Source organism: Glycine max, chromosome 7 (assembly GCF_000004515.6).
Source record: "Glycine max cultivar Williams 82 chromosome 7, Glycine_max_v4.0, whole genome shotgun sequence".
Classification (NCBI taxonomy): domain Eukaryota; kingdom Viridiplantae; phylum Streptophyta; class Magnoliopsida; order Fabales; family Fabaceae; genus Glycine; species Glycine max.
The window spans coordinates 18,864,899-18,885,643 of NC_038243.2; the positions used below are offsets into that span (position 1 = coordinate 18,864,899).

The 20,745-nt window shown below is 31.7% G+C and overlaps 1 protein-coding gene across 1 annotated transcript; it reads left to right on the forward strand.

Annotated features, from left to right (window-relative positions):
• The first annotated feature begins 19,194 nt into the window (after positions 1–19,194).
• On the forward strand, positions 19,195–20,491 carry LOC100793454 (uncharacterized). Its single transcript, XM_003530255.5, has 2 exons — positions 19,195–19,778; positions 20,266–20,491. The coding sequence occupies exons 1-2, from the start codon at positions 19,376–19,378 to the stop codon at positions 20,325–20,327; spliced, it is 465 nt and encodes a 154-aa protein (XP_003530303.1). The 5' UTR covers positions 19,195–19,375; the 3' UTR covers positions 20,328–20,491.
• Positions 20,492–20,745: the final 254 nt, after the last annotated feature.

Below are 20,745 nucleotides of genomic sequence, written 5' to 3' on the forward strand. Positions count from 1 at the left end.
ATATTGAAATATTTGTAATTTTTCTGAGAATTTTTTTTTTTTATCTATTTTTCGTTATCTCAAAATTAAAATCTGTTACCTGAGCCTATGTGTACGTGGACTTATAGTTTTTTTTCAACTTTGCTACATCGGCTATTATAACCGATGTAAAAAAACTTCTCAATTCTCATGCCGCTGCGGGAGACATTGACAGCCACCAACAATAGTCATTCCTCAAACATTGAATTCAAAGACCCATCAACACCAACCCAACCCCAAATTCACTCTCTCTCGCTCAGATCCGCTCTGTCTCTCTTTGAGACACACAGTGAATCTTTGATTATTTTTTTAATTATTCATTTTAGTTTTTATAATTTCATTATTGATACATTTTAATTTATATAGTTTTAAAGTAATTTTTTTGTTCCTATAATTTATATTTAATTGTCTTTTAGTTCCTATGGGTTGAAAATAATTTTTTTTAGTCTTTATAATTTATATTTTAATTTTCTTTTAGTCTTTATAATTTGAAAATGATTTTTTTAGTCTCTATACTTTATATTTTAATTTCCTTTTAGTCCTCACCATCAAAATATGTGTAATATTATCAATTATAATTAACTACAAAAATATTAGCAAATAATTCGTAACTAACTTATCGCAAGATAATTTGTAATAAAAAATAGTTGGTAATTTATAATTAATTTGTAGCTAATTATTTATATTTTTTGTAGTAAGGACTAAAAGGTAATTAAAATATAAATTATAGGGATTAAAAATACCACTTTTAAATTATAAGGACTAAAAGAGAATTAAAATACAAATTATAAGGAGAGATTAAAAGAGAATTAAAATATAAACTATAAGGACTAAAAAAATTACTTTCAAACTATAGTGATTAAAAGGTACGAATCGTGAAACTACATGAATCAACTGAATAATTTAACCATTATTTTTTATTTAGATTTGAGTTTTGTGGTCAGATCTAACCATGTGGGTTTTCCACCAAAGAGGCAACAACTTCTGGTGACTTTTCTTCTTTTCGACTTCAGCCATATGGAAACGATGGTGGTTTGTGTCAATGGTTCTTCTTGTGTCGTTATGATCCTGAATTCTCTCTTTTGCCAACATTAAACAACATTTGTGCTGCACTTCGCCACCTACCTCCTCCCTCTCCGTCGCGTGTGTCACTGATCCTGGGGACTCAGGTCCTCTTACGGGTGCAACCTTTCCCACACCAAATCTGCCATGCCTTCCCACCATCAACATCAGATTATCAAAACACCCCCATCTCCCTGACCACAACCATTATTGTGTCGCCACCCCATGACCCAGAATCGTGCGTAACCAGCCTTTAAAGCATCTCCAACCGGAGGTGCTTCTGTGGTTTCTTAGGCTAAGGAACAATCTCTTGTGAGTTTCTTTGGCATTGGAGCATAGTGACGTGGCAGATTCGGTTTCTTCAACGGACTTTGGATTCCTTATATAAGGAACTATTTCTTACGTATAAAAAACTATTATTTTCATAGAATATGTAAAGAAGCCGAAACAAAAAGGAAGAAGATGAACAATTCCAAGCGCAAAACTACCTAGACAATGAGAAGCCCAAGTGCGAAAGCATTCCCTTGTTTTGGACAGAGTCAAAGGAGGCACTTGAAGTTGCTTAACCAACACTAAAATGACACCTCCTTCAACAATCATGCTCACGAATTCCTTTGCAAAGAAACACAAGCAGTGAATGAAACACACACGAAGCAAAGGAGGGAAACAACAAAGAAAGAAGGAGGGGAAGAGATTTATTATTACCGTTTTTGGCGAGATCGGCAGGGGTGTGCGTGACGCGCTTGGCGACGACATGATCGAGTTCGTTCCAGGAGAAAGTGGAATTAAGGAAGGAAACTAGAAGAGGAAAAAATGGTGGCATGATCGGAGAGGGCATTCATGGCGTGCTTGGTGGCGGCACGTTGGGCATGATCTGTGGGTCGTCATCGAATTCCTCTTCTGCCCTTTCCTCTCTGGGAGGCACTGATCTGGAGGGTTGAGAGGAGGAAAGGGTTATTGTTGTTGCTGCGATATGTTGTTGTTGGGGATGCTTATGGAGAAAAGAGGCACTGATTTGAAAGAAGAAAACAACAGTGGGAAAGGAAGAAAAGAGAGACTAGACTATTGAAAGCTTTTATCACAATTCATTTGTACCATTGAATGTGCAAATGACCGTTATGTAGTTTTTTTTTCCACTGTGTGTTGCACTTTTCATTATAAATTATGCATTGTTGAACATGTTTTGCACAATTCATTTGTACTGCGTATTTTTTTTTTGTTGCTATCAAGTGTCATTTTTTTTATTCTCCTTGAAATAGATCCCAATCAGTATAATTATCAATCTCACTATGGTTATTTGCAAAACCAATCACTCCCTACTAGTGAAAATTCTCAAAATCCACCGCATTATGTTATGTATCGACCATTCCATACCAATGAAAATTCTCAAAATCCACTGCAATATGTTATGTGTCCACCACCACCCCTTATTAGTGAAAATTCTCAAAATCCACCCCAGTATATTATGTATCCACCACCCCTACACATGTGGTATATGCATCCTTCATCCAATGTAGAGCCACCTACCAGTGGTAGTTCTCAAAATCTACAAATTTATAATCAACCATCAACTCCCACCAACTCAAACACATGTTATAGGCCTTTTTTTTATCTAATATTGTGCCCCCTAGAAATGAAATTGAATCACTCATCAGTGTAGACAGTATTCAACTAGACGAAGGAGATCAAAATTCAAGTGGAAAAAAAGTCGTACCGCATTCTCAGTGACAGAAGATATGATTCTTGTCCGATCGTGACTCAATGTGTCAAAGGATTCAATTATAGGAGTTGACCAAACATCAAAGCAATATTGGACAAGGATAAAAAATGCGTACAACAATGACGATATGTGTCAAAGCGGACAATTTTGCGAAAGAAGCTAGACTTAATTAAAATCTCGGTGGAACAGGATCCATCCTCCAGTTCAAAATTTTAACGGGTGCTACAAACAAGTAGATAAACATAGGAGAAGTGGAAGTTTAGAGAAGGATGTTTTGGCTAATGCCCATATGATTTACTCACATGACACAACTAAAAAATTTGAAGTTGAGCATGCTTGGTTGTTGTTTAAAGATCAACCAAAATTTGATGCAGAATTTATGTCAAAGTGTTCAAAAAGAACAAAGGTTTCTACTTCTGAAAATTACTAGTCGTCTTCTAACCCAGAGACATTCGTTGAAGTTGAATAATATGATACGCCTTTGCTAATGTCTCGCCCAATTGGAAAAAAGCAGTAAAAAGGAATAGAAAAGGAAAAGAATCTTCTAACACTGGATTTATCTGGCATAGAAAGTGTAATAAAGGACAAAAATATGAACACCTCAAAACTTATTCAATTAAAGGAGGCACAGGAAAGGCGTCTGCAAGAATAGGAACGACGTTTGGAGTATGAAATCCTCATGAAAGATACATCCAACATGTCCAAACAACAACACAAAGACCACGAAAATTATTGTGACCATATTAGGAAAAAACTAGGATATTAAATTTTTAGTTCTTATGCTAATGTTGTGTTTGATATTTGTTGTGTGTTAAATTTAGAATTTTATGTTGTAAAACTAGTTGTTATGAAAGTAGTCGTTATAAAATTGGTTGTTGCAAAACTAGCCGTTATGAAAGTAGTCATTGAAAACTAGTCTTTATGAAAGTAGCTGTTGAAAAACTAGTTGTTATACAAGAAACTATATAAATGTCCAATGTTTCATCATTATATGGTAACCGAAGTGTTTGAAATAAGAGAGAAATAATGTATGTTGTATGAGAATATATCAAAAAGTAGCCATTGAAAACTAGTCCTTATGAAAGTAGTCGTTGAAAAACTAGTTGTTATAAAAGAAGCTATATAAATGTCCAATGTTTCATCATTTGATATATTCTTATACAACACACACTATTTCTCTCTTATTTCAAAACACTTCGGTTACCATATAATGGATCCAAACATCGATTTAGATGAAGTTTTAGATCAAATCATAGATGAGGAATTGGAAGACAACATCGATGAAGAAATCATTAGGTTGATACTTAAGAGCCAACAATAATTACATGGCAACACCACCGGGCGTAGCCAAAGAAGAAGAATGGTACATCGTAATCCTGAAGAAGGTCATGATCGATTGTTCAATGTCTATTTTTCAGAAAATCATGTGTACACAGACATTCAGTTCCGAAGAAGGTTTCGTATGCAAAGGCATTTGTTTCTCCGAATTGTAGACGCGCTTAAAAACCATGATGAATACTTTCAAATGAGGGTCGATGCACTACGTCGAAAAGGCTTATCTCCATTGCAAAAGTGCACAACTGCTAGTATATTGACTTATGGATCACCTGAATTGGTGAAACAACTGCAGTGGAATGCTTGGAGCGATTTGTATCAGGCATCTGCACCATATTTGGGAATGAATACTTGAGGAGACCAAATAACAAAGACACCAAACGACTACTACAAATGGGAGAGGCACACAAATTTCTAAGTATGTTAAGTTCCATTGATTGTATGCACTGGGAATGGAAAAATTGTCTAGTTGCTTGGAAAGGTCAATTTTTTTGAGGTGATCATCGCAACCCAACAATCATTATTGAAGTCGTGGCCTCACAAGACTTGTGGATTTGGCATGCATTTTTTGGAACCGCCGGTTCAAATAATGACATTATTGTGTTAAATAGATCTAATGTGTTTTATGAAGTTTTGTCATGACCTGCGCCCGCAATGCAATTCACAGTGAATAGAACCCAATATAATATGAGATACTATTTAGCGGATGACATTTATCTAGACTTTGCCATATGAAGACCATCTCAATGCCACAAGGAGAAAAGCAAAAATTATTTTCACAACGACAAGAATCGGCAAGAAAGGATGTAGAATGGGCGTTTGGAGTGCTCCAATTTCAATTCGCAATTATACGTGGTCCGACACGTTTTTGGGATGTTGGTAAAATGAAAAATCATCTATACATGCATCATATTGCATAACATGATTGTTGAGGATGAACGTGACATATATCAAAATAATATTGATTACGATAGTGTAGGTAATAGTACTTCAATATTCAAAATACTTTAGGTGCTCACCCTAGTATCAGATTAACATACCTCTAAAGGAGAGCACAACTTCATGACAAACAACAACACCGCCAACTTCAAACAAATTTAGTTGAGCATATTTGGGAACGTTTTGAAAAAGAAAATAACAATTAATTTTATGTAAGATTTTTTATTTTTCATCATTATGTTTTTATTTCAATGTCATTGTATTTATTTATCTATTATTATGTAAAAATATATTTTTTATTGTTACACATTTCCTTTTAATGTTATGTAATTTTTAATTTATGTTTAATATTTTCTTCATTTATTCATATTTATTATTTGTATACATAAAAACTGAAAAAATAAATTATTTATTCTTATAATAAAATAATTTAAATGTTTGGATTTCTTGTGATTTCTTACATTGGAGTAAAATTTTGTATGAATTTCTTATGAGTGATATGACATTGTGGGGACCACAAAACATATTACGGGGACCACAAAAAGATGATTAAAAAACACATATAAGATACTTGCAAGTGATGCTCTTAGGGCTTCTATACATCTAAGATTTAACAAAACTTATTTCTTATTTGAGAATTTATGTTTGTTTTGCCTCTTAAGTCTTAATTTTTTTTAATAAATTAACATTATAAAATATTTACAGTAATAAAATCAGAGAAACATTAAGTATAATAAATTCTTGGTACATATATTTTGTCATGATGTCAACTAGTAACAAATAAATATTAACGATATAATAAATTTGTCTTATTTTTATTTTTTTAAGAACTAAACTTTATTTTATTTTTTATATTTTTTAAGAACAGATTTGTTTTTTCACATGCCAAAATAATTATTTATTATATTTGTAACGGTTAAAAATTAAAAAATGGTTAATTATTACTCCTTTTTATTTCCAAAATATAACAATCAATAATTAAAAATTGTCAATTGTAAACCGTCAATTTTTTTTTTTTATTTCCAAGATTTAACGATGAAGAGGACAAATGGAGACAAATGAAAGATTTCACGTAATAACTCAAAAATATATAATATATTGATATTGATTCTATTAATTTAGTTACATTGATTAATTTGAATAACCCAAAAATAGAATAAATATATTAATTTATACTTGTATGTTTCATAATAGAACAATATGTATTATAATTGTATTATAATTGATTTAAGATTTTACTGAAAATCAAATAATATAGAATAAATATAATTTTTGTATTAATTAATTAAATTATTTGAAAAAAAATAAATATAAAATTGTCATCTAACATCGTCTCATAAAATTAAATTTTCTTTTATGTAGATAAATAGATAATAAATATAATAGATAGTAGAATAGTAGATAATTTTGTAAATTTTTAATAAGATAATATTTTGCTTGATAATTTATCATTAAATAATATTATGCTTTATTCAAAATATACGTAGTTTATGATTATGCCATCAATCATTTTAACGAACTGTACATAAATAGAGCATTATATTATTTTTTATGCGATTATATATATTATCTACTGTTAATAAAAAGAAATAGTGTTTTGGTGTATATATTTCTTTTCCCATTTCGTCCTTAAAATCACTTTTTCAATTTTTTTTTTATTTCTATAACTACTCTGTTCAACCAATTTACACCTTACTCACATCCTAAAAATTACCCAATAACATTTCACGGATTTTTATTTTATTATTTTTATTTCTCAAAAACTTTAGAAAGCCTTTCCTCCCCTAAGTGACACTATACTAACCGTTGTGTAGTGTCAGATTTTTTTTCTTATTTTACTACCCATTGTATAGTGTCAGATTTTTTTTTTCTTATTTTACTAACCATTGCATAGTGTCAGATTTTTTTTTTTAAAAGAAAAATAGTTTCAGCGTATTTTTAATGTCCACACGTATCTAATTCCTATATATGCTCCATTGTGAGATTCAAAATTTTGCCATCTCACTGGTTTATTCATGCCCGTCCCTTGTATTGTTCGCTTTCTCTCTACGCGAAGCCGCACTCTCACTCAAACTCTCGCAATCACTAACTCACTATCTTTGCCTCTGAACCCTACAATCATCGTTCGTCAAACCGTATAAGGCCTTTGGTTTCTAAAAAGTTACATACCAAAGTTTATTTTCTTAGAATACTGGCCCAAATTGGTAGTCTTTCATGGTTAAGTCTGTTCAAAATTGCCACTTGCTTTTTATTGATGTAAAAGAATCTCGTGTTCTAAACTTCTAACATTACCTTGGTTCTTTTTCTCCCAATAACTTTGGTATAATTGTTTTGGCTTTTGCTTCCAGGTTTCCATTTTGGCTAGTACTCTTTCTCGTTTGGATGGGGATGCTCCTCATTATAAGAAGTATGTTGTAGAATGTCTGCCACTTTTTTGTGCTCTTTTTGTGAACGGTTTGAATTTAGATAGTTAAGCTATTATTTGATGCAGGGATGGGTATAACGATTTTAATATATTCTATATGCAAGTGAGAACAAATATTATTTACATTAAAATTTCAAACTATGAGTTTGTTCATGTTATTTTCTTTTTTCTTCAAATTTTAACATCCTTTAATTTCCTTGCTAGATCGTATTTTAATTGTTTAGGTGTCTTGAAATTTATCCAATGCCATACTAAATTTTTTCTTCAATTGCTTTTATTACTTTATCTGGAAATATGCTACAATTGAAAGCAAGATTAATTGCTAAAAATGGTAGGGAAAGAAAATCAACTTCAAGGGGTTAAAAATAAATTTGTACCAGCGTTGGGCAACATAATTCGTAGACTAAGTGATTTGTCTGATGTGGTTTTCAAGTCTTTTTTAGAAGTGATTTACAATTACTGAATATGATATGCATGTCTAGCCTATGCCCATTCCTTTATTGCAACCATATATCTCCTAAGGATTAATGATCCCAAATCAAATTGTATGCTTAAGTTGTTTCTTAATGTGACAGTAAGATGAATTTTATATTCATTATCGAGATGGTTTTTTTAAGTCTTAATGATCTTACATTGAATGATATGCTTTAATTGTTCCTAAATGTGGTTGAAAGATGGATTTTATATTCATTATGGAGATGGTTTTTTGAAGTCTTAATGACCCTACATTGAATGATATGCTTTACTTGTTCCTAAATGTGGCTGAAAGATGAGTTTTGTATTCATTATAGGAAAAATAAACAATATTTTTGTGTCTTAATGACCCTAAATTGAATGGTATGTTTTAGTTGTCCCTAAATGTGGCTAAAAGATGAACTCTATTCATCGTTAGAAAAAGAGACAGTTATTTGAAGTCCAATGACCCTAAATCGATTTGTATGCTTCAGTTGTTCCTTAATGTGATTGTAAGATGAATTTTATATTCATCATCGGAAAAAGAGACGGTTTTTTTTTTTTTAGATTTAATGATCCTACATTGAATGATATGTTTTAGTTGTCCCTAAATGTGGTTGAAAGATGAATTTTATTCATCATCGAAAAAAGAGATGGTTTTTTGTGGTCCAATGACCTTAAATTGAATGGTATGCTTCATTTTTCCCTTAATGTGATTATAAGATGAATTTTATATTCATAATCAGAAAAAATAATGGATTTTTAAAGCTTAATTGCCCTAAGTAAAATTATATGCTTAAGTGGTTCCTTAATGTGATTGTAAGATGAAAATTTTATACTCTTCAACGAAAAAAGATACGGTTTCTTTGAGCCTTAATGATTCTAAATCGAGCTTTATACTTAAGTTGTCTCTTAATGTGACTGAAAGATGAATTTTATTCATAATAAAAAAAAGATTATTTTTTGAGTTCCAATGACCCTAAATTGAATGGAATGTTTCAGTTTTCCCTTAATGTGGCTATAAGATAAATTTTATATTCATCATTAGAAAAAAATAATGGGTTTTTTTTAAGCTTAATGACCCTAAATAAAATTGTATGCTTAAGTGGTCCCTTAATGTGGTTGTAAGATGAAAATTTTATATTTTTCATCGAAAAAAGATACAATTTCTTTGAGGCTTAATGACTCTAAATCGTACTCTAAACTTGAGTTATTTCTTAATGTGGATATAAGATGAATTATTTATTCATTATCAGAGAAAGTAACAATAATTTTTAGGCTTAATGACTCTAAATTGAATGACATGCTTCAGTTGTCCATTAATGTGGTTGTGAGAAGAATTTTATACTCACCATTGAAAAAAGAGATGGTTTTTTCCGACTTAATAATCCTAAATCAAATTATATACTTAAGTTATTCCTTAATGTAGTTCTAAGATGAATTTTATATTCATCATCAGAAAAAGAGACAGTTTTTTTAGACTTAATGACCCTAAATTGAATTGTATGCTTCAATTGTCCCTAAAAGTGACTGTAAGATTAATTCTATATTCATCATAAAAAACATGTATTTTATTTTTTGCTTTAATGATCCTAAATCGAATTGTATGCTTAAGTTTTCTCTTAATGTGCTTGTAAGATGAATTCTATATTCATTATCCGAAAAAGAAAATTTGTTTTTAAGCTTAATGACCTTAAACCAAATTTTATGCTTAAGTTATTTCTTGATGTGTCTGTAAGATGAAAATTTTATATTCATCATCAGAAAAAAAAAATGATTTCTTTGAGGCTTAATGACCCTAAATCAAACGGTATGTTTGAGTTGTCTCTTAATGTAGCTACAAGGTGAATTTTGTATTCATCATCAGAAATAGAGATGATATTTTTAAGCTTTATAACCCTAAATCGAATGATATGCTTGATTTGTTTCTTAATGTAGTTATAAGATGAATTCGGTATTCATCATTGGAGAAAAAGACAACATTTTTTAGGCTTAATGATCCTAAATCGAATGGTATGCTTCAATTGTCCCTTAATATGACGGTAAGATGAATTTTATATTCATCACCAAGATGATGTTTTTAGGCTTAATGATCCTAAATCGAATGATATGCTTAAATTATTTCTTAATGTGATTGTAAGATGAGTTTTGTATTCATAATTGGAAAATAAAACAATATTTTTTTTTGGCTTAATGATCCTAAATTGATTGGTATACTTTAATTGTTCCTAATTGTTGCTGAAACATGAATTTTGTATTCATCATCAGAAAAATAGATGATTTTTTAAGGCCTAATGATCTTAATTTGAATGGTATGTTTCAATTTTTCCTTAATGTGACTATAAGATGAATTTTATATTCATCATAAAAAAAGAGACATTTTTTGTAGACTTAATAACCATAAATTGAATGGTTTGCTTCAGTTGTCCCTAATAGTGACTGTAAGATTAATTCTATATTTATCATAAAGAAACATTTTTTCCTAGTTTAATGACCTTAAATCGAATTGTATGGTTAAGTTGTTCCTTATTATGGTTGTAAGATGAGTTCTATATTCATCTTCAAAAAAATAGATGAATTTTTTTAGCCTTAATGACCCTTAATCAAAGTGTATGATTTAGTTATCTCTTAATGTGGTTGTGATGTGAAATTTTATGTTCATCATCGGAAAAAGATATGGTTTCTTTGAGGCTTAATGACCCTAAATCAAATGGTATGTTTGAGTTGTCTCTTAATGTGGTTATAGGATGAATTTTGTATTCATCATCGAAAATAGAGATGACATTTTTTAGGCTTTATGACCCTAAATCGAATGGTATGCTTAATTTGTTTTTAATGTAGTTACAAGATGAATTCGTTATTCATCATTGGAGAAAAAGACAATATTTTTTAGGCTTAATGATCCTAAATCGAATGGTATGCTTCAATTGTCCCTTAGTATGACGGTAAAATGAATTTTATATTCATCATCGAGATGGTTTTTTTAGGCTTAATGATCCTAAATAGAATGATATACTTAAATTGTTCCTTAATGTGACAATAAGATGAGTTTTGTATTCATCATCAGAAAATGAAACAATATTTTTTCCTTAATGATCCTAAATTGATTGATATGCTTTAGTTGTCCCCAATTGTTGCTTAAAGATGAATTTTGTATTTATCATTGGAAAAATAGATGATTTTTTTAGGCCTAATAATGATCCTAATTTGAATGGTATGTTTCAATTTTTTCTTAATATGGCTATAAGATGAATTTTATATTCATCATCGAAAAAAGAGACAATTTTTTATAGACTCAATGACCATAAATTGAATGGTTTTCTTCAGTTGTCTCTAAAAGTGGCTCTAAGATTAATTCTATATTTATCATAAAAAATATTTTTTTCCTGATTTAATGACCTTAAATCGAATTGTATGCTTAAGTTGTTCCTTATTGTGGTTATAAGATGAGTTCTATATTCATCTTCGAAAAAACAAATGAATTTTTTTATCCTTAATGACCCTTAATCGAATTGTATGATTAAGTTATCTGTTCATGTGGTTATAACATGAAAATTCTATATTTATCATCGAAAAAAGATATGGTTTATTTCAACCTTAATGACCATAAACTGAACAGTATGCTTGAGTTGTCTCTTAATGTGGCTACAAGATGAATTTTGTATTCATCATCAGAAACATAAATGACATTTTTTAGGTTTTATGACTCTAAATTGAATGATATGCTAAAGTTGTTTCTTAATGTAGTTACAAGAATAATTATGTATTTATCATCGAAAAAAAAAATATTTTTTAGGTTTAATGATCCTTAATCGAATGGTATGCTTCAATTGTCCCTTAATATGACGGTAAGATGAATTTTATATTCATCATCGAGATGGTTTTTTGAGGTTTAATGATCCTAAATCAAATGTATGCTTAAATTGTTCCTTAATGTGACTGAAGATGAGTTTTGTATTCATCATCGAAAAACAAAACAATATTTTTTTTGGCTTAATGATCCTAAATTGAATGGTATGCTTTAGTTGTCCCTAATGATTTTTTGAGGCCTAATGGTTGAATTCGAATGATATGCTTCAATTTTTCCTTAACGTGACTATAAGATGAATTTTATATATTCATCATAAAAAAAAGAGATGATTTTTTGTAGACTTAATGATCATAAATTAAATGGTTTGCTTTAGTTTTCCCTAAAAGTGATTGTAAGATTAATTTTATATTCATCATAAGATAAAACATTTTTGTTTTTGGCTTAATTACACAAAATCGAATTGTATAGTTAAGTTGTTCCTTATTGTGGCTATAAGATGAATTCTATATTCATCATCGGTAAAAGAAATGGATAATTTTAGCCTTAATGACCCTAAATCGAATTGTATGCTTAAGCTATCTCTGAAGTGTCTATAACATGAAAATTCTATATTCATCATCGAAAAAGATATGGTTTCTTTTAGGCTTAATGATCCTAAATTGAATAGTATGTTTGAGTTGTCCCTTAATCTGATTATAAGATGAATTATTTATTCGTTATCGAAAAAAGAGATGACATTTTTTAGGTTTTATGACCCTAAATCGAATGGTATGCTTGCGTTGTTTCTTAATGTAGTTACAAGATGAATTTTGTATTCATCATCGGAGGAAAAAAACAATATGTTTTAGGCTTAATGATCCTAAATTGAATGGTATGCTTCAATTGTTCCTTAATGTGACTGATAGATGAATTAGTAATTCATCATTGGAAAATGGGATAATTTTTCTATTTAATAATCCTAAATCGAATTATATGTTTTGGTTGTTCTGTAATGTGGCTGTAAGATTGATTCTATAATCTTCATTGAAAGAAACTTGGTTTTTTGTAGGCTCAATGATGCTAAATCATATTGTATGCTTAAGTTGTCCCTTAATGTGGTGGTAAGATGAATTCTATATTCATCATTGGGATGGTGTTTTTAGTCTTAATGATAATAAATTGAATGATATGCTTTAATTGTTCCTTAATGTAGCTATAAGATAAGCTCTATATTCATCATCAGAAAATGAAACAATATTTTTTGACTTAATGATCATAAATTGAATGGTATGCTTTAGTTGTCCCTAAGTGTTGCTGAAAGATGAATTCTATATTCATCATTGAAAAAATAGATGATTTTTAGAGGCCTAATAACCCTGAATCGAATGATATGTTTCATTTTTTCCTTAATGTGATGGTAAGATGAATTTTATATTTATCATCGAAAAAAGAGATGGTTTTTTGTAGACTTAATAATCCTAAATTGAATGATATGCTTCAGTTGTCTCTAAAAGTAGATGTAAGATTAATTCTATATTCATCATAAAAAAAAATGTCTTTTTTCCAACTTAATGACCCTAAATCGAATTGTATGCTTAAGTTGTCTCTTAATGTGGTTGTAAGATGAATTCTATATTCATCATTGGAAATTTTTTTTTTTTAGGATTAATGATCCTAAACTAAATTTTATGTTTAAATTGTCCCTTAATGCAACTGCCAGATGAAAATTTTATATTTATCATCGGAAAAAGAAATGGTTTCTTTGAGTCATAATGATCCTAAATCGAATTTTATGTTTCAGTTGTCCCTTAATGTGATTGTAAGATGAATTCTATATTCACCATTGAAAAAATACATGTTTTTTAGGCTTAAAGACCCTAAATCAAATTGTATGCTTAAGCTGTCCCTTAATGTGACTATAAGATGAATTCTATATTCATCATAAAAAAAAAGATGAGTTTTTTTAGGGTTAATACCTTAAATCAAATTATATAGTTAAGTTGTTTCTTAATGTTGCTGTAAGATGAAAATTATATATTCATTATAAAAAAAGAGATGATTTCTTTGAGGTTTAATGATTCTAAATTGAATGGTATGTTTGAGTTGTCCCTTAATGTGGCTACAATAGGAATTTTATATTCATTATCGGAAAAAGAGATGACATTTTTTAAGATTAATGATCCTAAATCGAATGATATGGTTTAATTGTCTCTTAAAGTGCCTTCAAGATAAATTTTGTATTCATAATCAAAGAAAAATACAATATTTTTAAGCTTAATGACCTTCAATCGAATGTTTTGCTTTTGTTGTCCTTTAATGTGCCTGAAAAATAAATTAAATATTCATTATTGGAAAGAGACGGTTTTGTGAGGTTTAATGACCCTAAAAATTTTTTTGTACACATCCTTTATTTGAAGGTAAATTTTTTTTAATGATAGACAATTAACTTGGAATCATATAAGTACATGTTATGTCCTTTCATTTCTTCAGTTGTTATGTTCTCCCTTGTAAATACATGTTTTCCTTCTTACCACTTAGCGGCATATTAGAGTCGAATTAGGCTTGCTAACTTTTATGGGCCTGGCTAGTTTTTGTCATATGTTGAGAAATCAAATTTTAAATCTATTTTTGCTAAGACAAAAAATATACTTCTCATCTCTGTTTATTTGATCACTTAAATAGTGGGTAATGATACTGAAAATTACACAAGATTAATTCCTACAACCATATCAATCATGATCATCTATTTTTTTTTTTAAAAAAACTTGCTTTCTTTATAGCTCCATAAAAGAAACATAGAAAATAAATGTTCGGCTATTTTAAAGTTGGCATTCTTGCATGTTTTTATTGTAAATCCTTTATACAAATGTTATTGTCTTGAATTTGTACGATTTTTTTTTTTATAAATTTTAAAAAAGTTGGCATTCCTATGTGTTTCTATTTCTTGTCTATCCTCCTCATTCATTTCTCCGTTTGTCTATCTCTAATGCTCTTCCCTAACTCTACTTTATCTTTACCAACTCTAAGCTATACAAAACTCCTTGTTGGATTTTCATTTGTTAGTAGGTTTTTAGTTTCTTTTTCTTTGGCTTTTGTTCTTGTACTATCCAGGGTCCACCAAATACATGTGGCATGCCACCTGGCACTCAGATACACGCGTCAACCCTCCATGTCAGTCCTGGCACAGAAGCACAAACATCTAGCCCTTAGTAGTCAGGCTGTCAACAGATAGGTTATCTCTAATTTCTTATTATTTGAATATAGTGTCATCTCCTTATCACGTGGTAGGTAAATAATTATCTATAAGGTATTTACTTATCTCTAAGCTACACATTATCTCTAACATTATTTGTAAGCCACCTTTATTATCGCCTATTATCTACAAGTCAGTAATTATCTACAAGGGTTGTTACGACATTGTAACAGTTCCTACAAACAAGGACTCGCAACTCCCTTTCTACATTATAAGAATCAGGTTCCCTCGTACTCTTTTCATACATTTTCACTTACTTTTCTAACTCATGTACTTGAGCATTAGAACCCTTTGTTTTGTAGGTCCCCCCCTTATGTCCTCCTAACAAAGGTCATTCTCAGTCCGACATGCGAAGTTCAGGAGCCCACCTTAGCCACGTCCACCCTAACGTGTGCCAGCTCTAGATTTTGGTAAGTACATTTGGCGGCCAACTCGGGGCCGTGGTAAAACATAACTCGTGGTCTCTTTCTTTCCCTTTCACCCTTTATTAGCACACAATTTGGCCTCAAATGTGAGATCCCTTTCGAAGGCTGAAATCCTCCTCCAGCAACCATAACTGATTATGATACTCTCCAACAACTCCAAAATCGCATTGCGGAGATGGAACAACGCCATGAGGAGGAGCTCAGAAAGCTAAAGGCTGACCATGATCAGTTAAAGGCTCGTGTCAAACATCTCTAGGGCAACAAGCACTCATTTCATACATTTCTTGAGCGTACTCAAAAGGAATCACACCCCCGACGCACAACCAACACCTAAGATGATCTAAGTCTCTCCCACATGCACCATTCTGCAGGACAAACTGCTGGTTGACACACTCTTTGTCGACTGCATCATGGAAACTGACATACCCCTAGGTTGGAAACCACTCAACCTAGAGCGATATGACAGAACCACTGATCCAAATGAACATTTGGACGCTTTCCTCATTAGGAAAATATATACACTAATGATGATGCAATTATGTTTCGTGTCTTCCCAACGTCCCTCAAAGGGATGACATTAACCTGGTACAATGGACTTCCTCCAAGGTTCATCGATAACTTCAAAACTCTTGTCAAGTGTTTCAATGCATAATATGCAACCGGTTGGTCACACTGTATGATATCAACCACTCTGACCAGCCTACAACAAGAAGATAATGAATTTATCTGGAAATTCAAGAATAGGTTTGGACTCATTATTGTCCAGATTCGTAATCTCAGCCTAGAGGTATCACTACACTCCATGTTCCTCGCTCTAAGGCTTGGTAAGTTTATGGATAGTTTGTGCAAAAAACCCCAAGTAGCATGGATGAGTTGTGCAAATGAGCTAAAGGCTACATCTAGATGGATGAAATGTCCAAGTTCAGGAACGACGTCTGACAAGAGGAAAAAAGCGCGACAAGAGAGAAAGAGGTAATAAGACCAACTCACACAAGTCAAACAAAAGGCATAAGTTAGACAAGCGCCAGCCTCTCCCAAAAGGGCCCAGGTACGAATGCTACACACCTCTGACGGCCAATTGCACTACAATCCTTAAGGAGACTTTTAACATGGAGGTTCCAATAAAACTACCTCTGCCCCTTCCTCCCATGTCGGTGTTAGAAAGGACCAAACACTGCAAATACCATTGCAGTTACGATCATAACACAAAAGATTGTTGGACCCTAAAAGACAAAATATAATAACTCATACAGGCTGGATATCTAGCTCAATTCGTGAAAGGGTCAAACAATCATGCAACAGGAGCGAGACCCAAGGACACTAGGAGGATCGACATAGGAATCACGACACGGACAAAAGAAGGGACAAAGAAGAAGATCGAGGAAGACAAAGACACCACCGACAAAGACGCGATCGACAACCTCCACAAGAATTGGAAAATAAGCCCGTCCAACAAATCAGAGGTGTAATAAACACCATTCTCCTACAAAGGGCAGTCCAGCCAGTCCCGTAAGCATCACCCCCACACCATCCGGGACATCGACATCAACTATGTTGATACACCATCACCATAAAGCCTTCCTTCTATCACTTTCATTGATAGAGACTTCAAGGATATCAACCCTATCAACCAAGATGACCTTATGGTTGTCTCCATCGTAATCTCCAACTTCATGGTGTCTAAGGTCCTCATCGACCATGGGAGCTCCACTGACATCTTATACTGAAGACATTCCAGAGGTTTGAAGTTTCACCTGACATCATCCAGCCTCACGCTGGTCCACTCCTTGGCTTCGTAGGAGAAAGAGTAGAGACCAAATGCTATTTCGACCTAATGACCACCTTCGGTCAAGGCTAGTTCTTGAGGAGCTTTACAATTAGGTATTTAATCGTCGATGCAAATACCTCTTACTTTGCTTTGATTGGCAGGAAAATGCTTAACGAGCTCGAAGCCATTTTTTCCACACCGCATCTAAAGATGAAGTTCCTCACCTTGATGGGAGAGATCATGACGGTCAAGGAAGATCAAAAGCAGGCATGATAGTGCTATGCAGGAAGCCTAAAAGTGGCACTTTATCCTTCCACCACGAAGCCTGTTAAGCCTCACCTCACAGCGGATGGTACCACTCAGGTCATGAGCATGGACGAAGGGTCTCCAGTCCGAACCTTGACTATCTACCAAGCATGCAGGGAGAATGTTTTCGATGTAGATATGTGCAACAACACTTCTGATAGAGGCCCAAAGCCTATTGAAGAACTCATCAAGTTGCAGTTCGAACCCAAACTCGAGCAATGTTCGCAACTCAACAGGGACCTCACCAGCCATGAGCACAGATGCATAGCTGATGTCCCACATAAGAATACGGACCTATTTTTTGGCAATAATCTGACATGCAGGGAATCAACCCCAACATTATCTACCACAAGCTCGTCATCTGTCCCCAAGCAAAACCAGTATCACAAAAGAAAATGAAGATAAAAAAAGAACGACGCAAAGCGATCAGAGAAGAAATGGACAAGCTCCTCAAAGCCAACTTCATTAGAGAAGTCAAGTATTTCACCTGGCTCACCAACATTATCTGTGATGTTAGAATACTTTCCATTATCAAATGAATATATAGACCTTTTATACCTAATTAGTGATTTCAAACTTTCTACATCAATTATGATGTAGAAAAAATAATTTCTATGATAATTATAACTTATATAATATTCATTTTTTATATCAATTATAATTATAATCCATATCAAAAAGTTAAAATTATTATTCAAGTTTTTGCAATTATCTAATTTAATATATAGTTTAATGAAAGCACTAATATAGTAAAAAAAATTGATTATATGTATAATCCTTACTTGAAAACAATATATAATACTGAGGCATGATAGAAACAAGATAAGTGAAATTTTATAACCGGAAATAATATCATGACATCAATATAAGTTGTGCAGAAAAGGCGAATATGTTAAATCTTACTTTTCTAAAAAAGTTCTGATTTGTCTTATTTTCATTCAAATGATTTTTTTTTCTTTTCTTTGATTTTCCTTTCTATTTGTTTATTTGATACTCAAATTTAATGATGAGAATGTAAGTTAAAGTAAAATTAAACTTCCAAGTTCAAAATTAATAACTTTGCCTGGACTTTTTTAGTCGACATATTATTTTAAATTTTTTTAATAGAGAAAGAGGGAAATCCAATTAAAGAACATATGAAAAAACAAAAAAAAAATCATATGACATATCATTTAAATGGTAATCACTTGCCTAATAAAGTTTTGTACTAGCTAGAGAATTTCAACCAGGAAAGAAGTTTAACATTTTTCAGTTTTCACACGTCGCCTACCTGAACTTTTTTTTCTGAGTTACTTAGCCTACTTGATCACATTAAGGGTTTGTCACTTCAAATAAAAATATAAATAAACAGTCTCATCTTTATTGATTAATAAAATTTATATAATTGTCTTATTTTAAATTTCATTATTAATGTTATAACTATCAAATTTAATATAATATTTTTATTTTATTTCATATATTATTTGTGTATAGAATTTATAATAAGAGAAATATTTAAATTTTATTCGTTATTAAAGATTGAGTTATTTAATCCTATGTTCATGGGTTCTTTTAATAAACTTTTATATTAAATTGTTAAATACAGGGGTCTAGAAAATACAATCAAGGTGGCTACAAAATCCTAGGACTTTGCTTGTATTTATCTATCCCACCGACTTCATGTCATTGCTTAAAGAAGCACCACTTGTCTCAACTTAAATGGCTTATGTTGTTCAAAGAGACAACACCTGCGAAGTACGTGTAATATGACACAGCTGTTAATGTTCCCGCTTCACATTTAAATATTAGTTTAGTATATCCTATTTCAAAGCTTATCTATTTAGAGTTTGAGGGATAGCAGGAGAAATTCACAAACCCGGCCCTAGTCCAAAATCTCATAATATGAAAGACGGTGGAACAAATGTTGAGGTTTCAGAAGATGGATCTAAAAGAGAAGATACAACCTCAGAGAGTGGTGGTGGAGGAGGCCTTATTAACAACTTGGTTTCCACTTTGATAGCACCCTTGAGTCCAAGCATTGGGAAAGCCACTGAGCATGAAAGTGGTGCTGATGATGATGGAGAAAAAGAAGGGGTTGATGGTTGTGAAGAGGGAGGAGGGATCATCAGAAAAATGGTTTCCAATTTCTTCCATCAAAGTGAAGGTGAAGGTGTGGTTGAAGCTGAAGAGGACAAGGAAGAAGAGGATGAAATCATGGCTGGTGGTGAAAAAATCAAACGGTTGAAGACAGAGACTGGAGGCATCATTCATAACATTGTTTCTCATTTACCTGCTTCAATCCCAGGTAATTAGCAACATCTATATCATTCTAGTATTATAAGCAACTTTTACCTTACTCCATAAAATAAAATAAAAACATGTACTGTTCCTTTGCCTTTGGATTTGAGTCCCTTGTTATATTTTTTAGTTGCTAATAGGGACTAATTCGTGTGTGAATATAGTGCTTGCAACCCATGAAAAGTTTAAGATATACTATTGATGCTTTTTTAAGAAACAATAATAGAATCTGTGTTACAAAATTATTTTATTATTTTAAGCTTTTTTACTATTGATGCTTACTTGCTCAACAAAAGTTTTGTTGATGTGATTTTTAAATTAATAAAGTTATTATATAGGAGGGTTTTATTTTATTAATTAACAGTATAAAACCTTTTGTTTTTTTCATTGTTAAATAGTTAATATTTTATCAAGAGAACATATTGTAGCTACATTGATGGTTTTTTTTTCTTTTTTCTTTTTGCATTTGATTTACACTGACTTGTTTTGACCAGATGGTGCGGTTCCCACAGCAGACGAGGCCACTATTTTAATTAACTCTCTTGTTCGTGACTAAGTAGTGCAATAGTTCCAACTCACAGTGCACCAACATGGATTATTTTGCACTGTGTCTTGTGTCTTCTTTAGTCAGTGTTCTTTTTTCTTATTTTCTGAGATGTTTTTTTTTTTGCAATTGAGACGGATAAATACATCAATGAATCATGTAAAAATTTCACATCACTTTTTAACTCAAATTTGAAAAAATACTTTTGATTGATTTATGATAATACTTGTACTTCTTGTTTATTGAGTATGGAGTCCATATATTCTCTTGCTCAATGGTGTTTAAAAATTGGTAGAATAAATGGACATCTCTAGTCCATCAAAACAGATGGCGACACGTGGCACCAAACTTTTAAAGGCTGAGATTCGTTTTTAAAATCCTTCCCTCAACCTCTTCGCGCCTATGCCCCCTCTCTTTTACTTCACTGTTC

Bases quoted from the DNA above. Each gene is read 5' to 3' on its own strand.
- LOC100793454 (XM_003530255.5), top strand. From the start codon at position 19,376: ATGAAAGACGGTGGAACAAATGTTGAGGTTTCAGAAGATGGATCTAAA. The intron at 19,779-20,265 runs GTAATTAGCAAC...TGTTTTGACCAG, and splicing joins TTTACCTGCTTCAATCCCAG to ATGGTGCGGTTCCCACAGCA.